This window comes from Zea mays, chromosome 5, assembly GCF_902167145.1.
Source record: "Zea mays cultivar B73 chromosome 5, Zm-B73-REFERENCE-NAM-5.0, whole genome shotgun sequence".
NCBI classification, from domain to species: domain Eukaryota; kingdom Viridiplantae; phylum Streptophyta; class Magnoliopsida; order Poales; family Poaceae; genus Zea; species Zea mays.
The window spans coordinates 29,164,721-29,168,348 of record NC_050100.1 but is presented as its reverse complement, the minus strand read 5'-3'; the positions used below and the strand labels follow the sequence as shown (position 1 = coordinate 29,168,348).

The 3,628-nt window shown below is 52.5% G+C and overlaps 1 protein-coding gene across 1 annotated transcript; it reads left to right on the top strand.

Moving 5' to 3' along the window:
- Window positions 1-552: 552 nt before the first annotated feature.
- Window positions 553-2,905, top strand: LOC100383171 (Cytokinin riboside 5'-monophosphate phosphoribohydrolase LOG3). Its single transcript, NM_001175836.1, has 6 exons — window positions 553-969; window positions 1,158-1,255; window positions 1,430-1,460; window positions 1,692-1,791; window positions 1,993-2,063; window positions 2,163-2,905. The coding sequence occupies exons 1-6, from the start codon at window positions 862-864 to the stop codon at window positions 2,376-2,378; spliced, it is 624 nt and encodes a 207-aa protein (NP_001169307.1). The 5' UTR covers window positions 553-861; the 3' UTR covers window positions 2,379-2,905.
- Window positions 2,906-3,628: the final 723 nt, after the last annotated feature.

Genomic DNA, 3,628 nt, shown 5'->3' with positions numbered 1-3,628 from the left:
ATTATTTCTATATATATAGACACGTAAGGCAACACACATTCCACTTGGAAGAGTATAGTCTCTTTCCTTTTCCCCGAATTGCATAGTATAGATGTACGCATTAGCCTCAAGCTGTGATGTGGTGCACGGTTTTTGGCCCGAAAGTTTTTTTTGCAAATGTCATAATAATGATTTGAATTAAAGTAGATCTCTATCAGCGCACGAGTCCGCCCCATGATTATTATGCTTTTCCCAACAAAAAATTATAGGTTAGTATGAGCAAAGATAAGGAAGAGCACGCATGTTTTGCCTTGGCGCAAATTAATTGCACCTACCGGCAAAACCGATAAGCTAAGGTGAGTAGTCACCCGTCAATAGCCAACCAGCTGCTGCCCCCGTCAGTGTCACTGTAAAGCCAGCCATGTGCATGCATTTCTTTCCCCCACTCGTACAACACACGCACACTCCTGTCCGATCGACCCCGGGCGTCTCTCTCTCTCTCCTCTCCCCCGCGCTTTTATATAAGCCATGGGTGGCGCACTCGGTGTGCCGGGCATCAGCTACAAGCTAGAACAAGGCCATCCATTCCACCACCCTTGTAGTAGTGCGCGCTGTTCGCTTGCACTAGCTAGCCAGCAGCGTGCGCACCACCTCTCGCCGCGGCAGCGACGACGACGGGAGGCTTGTTGAGAGCTAGCTAGCTAGCTCAGCGAGTTCGAGAGCCTGTGTGCTAGAGAGACAGACAGAGAGAGAGAAAACATACTCCTCCTCTGCACACAGGGGAGCTAGAAGCTAGCGTTAATTATAGCACAGCTAGCCGCAACCGTCGCAGGATATATATATAGACGACAGCACCGATCGAGAGTAGTACGTGAGGCCGGCATGACGATGAGGCAGTCGAGGTTCAAGAGGATCTGCGTGTTCTGCGGCAGCAGCCAGGGGAAGAAGCGGAGCTACCATGACGCCGCCATTGAGCTCGGCAACGAGCTGGTATGGTACCCAACTCCATCCATATTCCATCCTCGTCGTCGTCGTCCCGCACCAGTAGAGCCGTGCTCGTGCGTGCGTGCAAAATTCGCCGGCGCGCGCGCCCGCTCACGCCACACGCGCGTTCACGAGCTAGCTACCAGTATAGTAATCTGTTCTCTGCATGCACACGCACGCACGTAACTACGCAGGTGGCCCGGAGCGTCGACCTGGTGTACGGCGGCGGCAGCATCGGGCTCATGGGCCTCGTCTCCCAGGCCGTCTACGACGGCGGCCGGCACGTCATCGGGTAAGCGAAGCCGCAGTCACGCCATCGCCGTCTCGCTCATCCCGAGACGACGAAGAATAATGTCTTTTTGTGTAGTAGTTCGCCGGCTGTTCCTGTTCCTATGCTGCTGTGCGCTGAATGCTGATCGCTTCTTCTTTTGTCATGTTGCTGCTGCTGCTGTCCACGCGCATGCAGGGTCATTCCCAAGACGCTCATGACACCAGAGGTATGTCTGCACGTACAGTACAGCACGCCTAGCACTCCTCGGCTTGTTTTTTAGCATTCCGAGTGCGTGTAGTAGGGGAGGGGCGCGTGGTGGTTATGAATGGGGGCATGGGAGTTTGGGCTAGCTCTGGCTGCTGGAGTCCCGGCCGGGGGACATGGCACTTGACGCTTTGAGAACTACTCCTACCCGGAGCGCAGGGAGGTAAACAAATTGCATGTTTTCCTTGGGCAGATAAGCGGCGAGACGGTCGGGGAGGTGCGGGCGGTGGCCGACATGCACCAGAGGAAGGCGGAGATGGCGCGGCAGTCCGACGCATTCATCGCCCTGCCTGGTACGTACGGGCGGTGGCAGCGCCGGCCTCTCATGCACGCACCATGCATGCATGGTGCACGTACAGTTCGTATAGCGTCGTTTTGCGGCAAATAATTGGTGACGCCGCTGCTGTGATGTTGTCCACCGGCCTCACTGGGAGTGGGAGGTGCACATCCGAACTTGAGCTAATGGTTTCACTGCGTGCGTTGCGTGAGTGCAGGAGGGTATGGGACGCTGGAGGAGCTGCTGGAGGTCATCACGTGGGCGCAGCTAGGCATCCACCACAAGCCGGTAAAACGCCTAGCTCTAGCTCGATCTCCCTGCACCGAGTCCGAGATCGACGACCATATGCCTTCCTCGATCTTCTCTCATGCATACATATATATGCAGGTCGGGCTGCTGAACGTGGACGGCTACTACAACTCGCTGCTGACCTTCATCGACAAGGCCGTGGAGGAGGGCTTCATCAACCCCAGCGCCCGCCGCATCATCGTCCTCGCGCCCACCGCGCAGGAGCTCATGGACAAGCTCGAGGAGTACGAGCCTTACCACGACATGGTGGCGTCCACGCTCAACTGGGAGATGGGCAACCTGCAGGGGTACTGACGATCGACACCACCACTGCGCATGCAAGAGCCCGCCAGAGAGCTAGCTAGGCAGTGCAGCTAGCGCGCGGCGCCTGAATCTGATGAAGCACAGCCGGGGAACGGGGCATTCGATCGGTGGATTATTAAGCAACGAGCGAGCTTAACTAGATAGCCGTCGTCAGCTACATTGGGATTTTCCTTTTCTTTTTATTAACTCGACGCAGGTCTCGGTTTGGAGTGCCGGGCGAAGGAAAAAAAAAAGGGTTTGGTTGGCGTACGTAGCAGGAGTATGTCGTAGCTGCTAGCTAGCTTGTTCTGTATATGATGCCTCGTGTTAATTAGTTTGCTTCCACCGGGGATGACGACGATGATGGCTTGCAGTGTTGCTTGTAGCGCAGTAAGAAAAAAAAAACTTGGCCGGTTTCCCCGGCCTCCCTCCCTGCTGTGTACGTTCTGGTTAGTAGTGTTAGCAGCCGGTACCTGCCTATGTATGCTACCTTCAAGATGCTCAATTCGATTGGATATATATATGCAGCAGATCAACCCAGCAAGTGTGTAATACACAGTTCAGTGCAGATCTTTTGAATTGTTGTTCGCCCACGATTATAAATAGCTAGCCATACCTGGGCCGACCACGGTTCTATATAGCGCTATATACTAAAAATTTGAATTGCTGTTGCCACTCTCAAAGAGTATAATTGATTTCTTCTTCTTCTTCATCTCGCCTCTACACAACCGGAATCAGCTCCTTTGCCGTGTGTCTGAGACACACGGCAAAGACAATTTTACACTCGGCAAAAGCTTTGCCGAGTGTAACACTCGGCAAAGAACGCTCGGTGAACTGTACATCGACAACAGCCTCTTTGCCGAGTACTATTTGTCGGGCACTCGGCAAAGACTTTGCCGAGTGCCATTTGGCACTCGGCAAAGACTACATTGAAACTCTATGATTTCATGTGTAGTTCTCCTAGGTTTCTACACATAGTGTCCCACAACTTTCTCCAAACATTCTAAAATTTTTATCGCAGCCTGTACATATGATATCATGACACGTGGACAAGTTTCAGGATTTTTTGACTTTGTTTGTGTTTTATACAATTTTTAAACATGTGTGTGGCAAGTTCACGGCCATGTTTAGTGAGCATGTTGCTCGAAGTTTCCGGTCCGCTCCTGGAATCGGTCGTAACTAATGCTAAGTAACATGAATATCATTTTTGCATGCACGGTTTTCCAAGTTTCGAATGACCTACAGTTCAAATCTAAATTTTC

What these genes read in the sequence shown, in the direction of transcription:
- LOC100383171 (NM_001175836.1), top strand. Translation starts at nt 862, where the DNA reads ATGACGATGAGGCAGTCGAGGTTCAAGAGGATCTGCGTGTTCTGCGGC. An exon ending in AGACGCTCATGACACCAGAG is followed by an intron (nt 1,461 to 1,691) that starts GTATGTCTGCAC and finishes TTCCTTGGGCAG; the next exon opens with ATAAGCGGCGAGACGGTCGG. An exon ending in CGCATTCATCGCCCTGCCTG is followed by an intron (nt 1,792 to 1,992) that starts GTACGTACGGGC and finishes GCGTGAGTGCAG; the next exon opens with GAGGGTATGGGACGCTGGAG.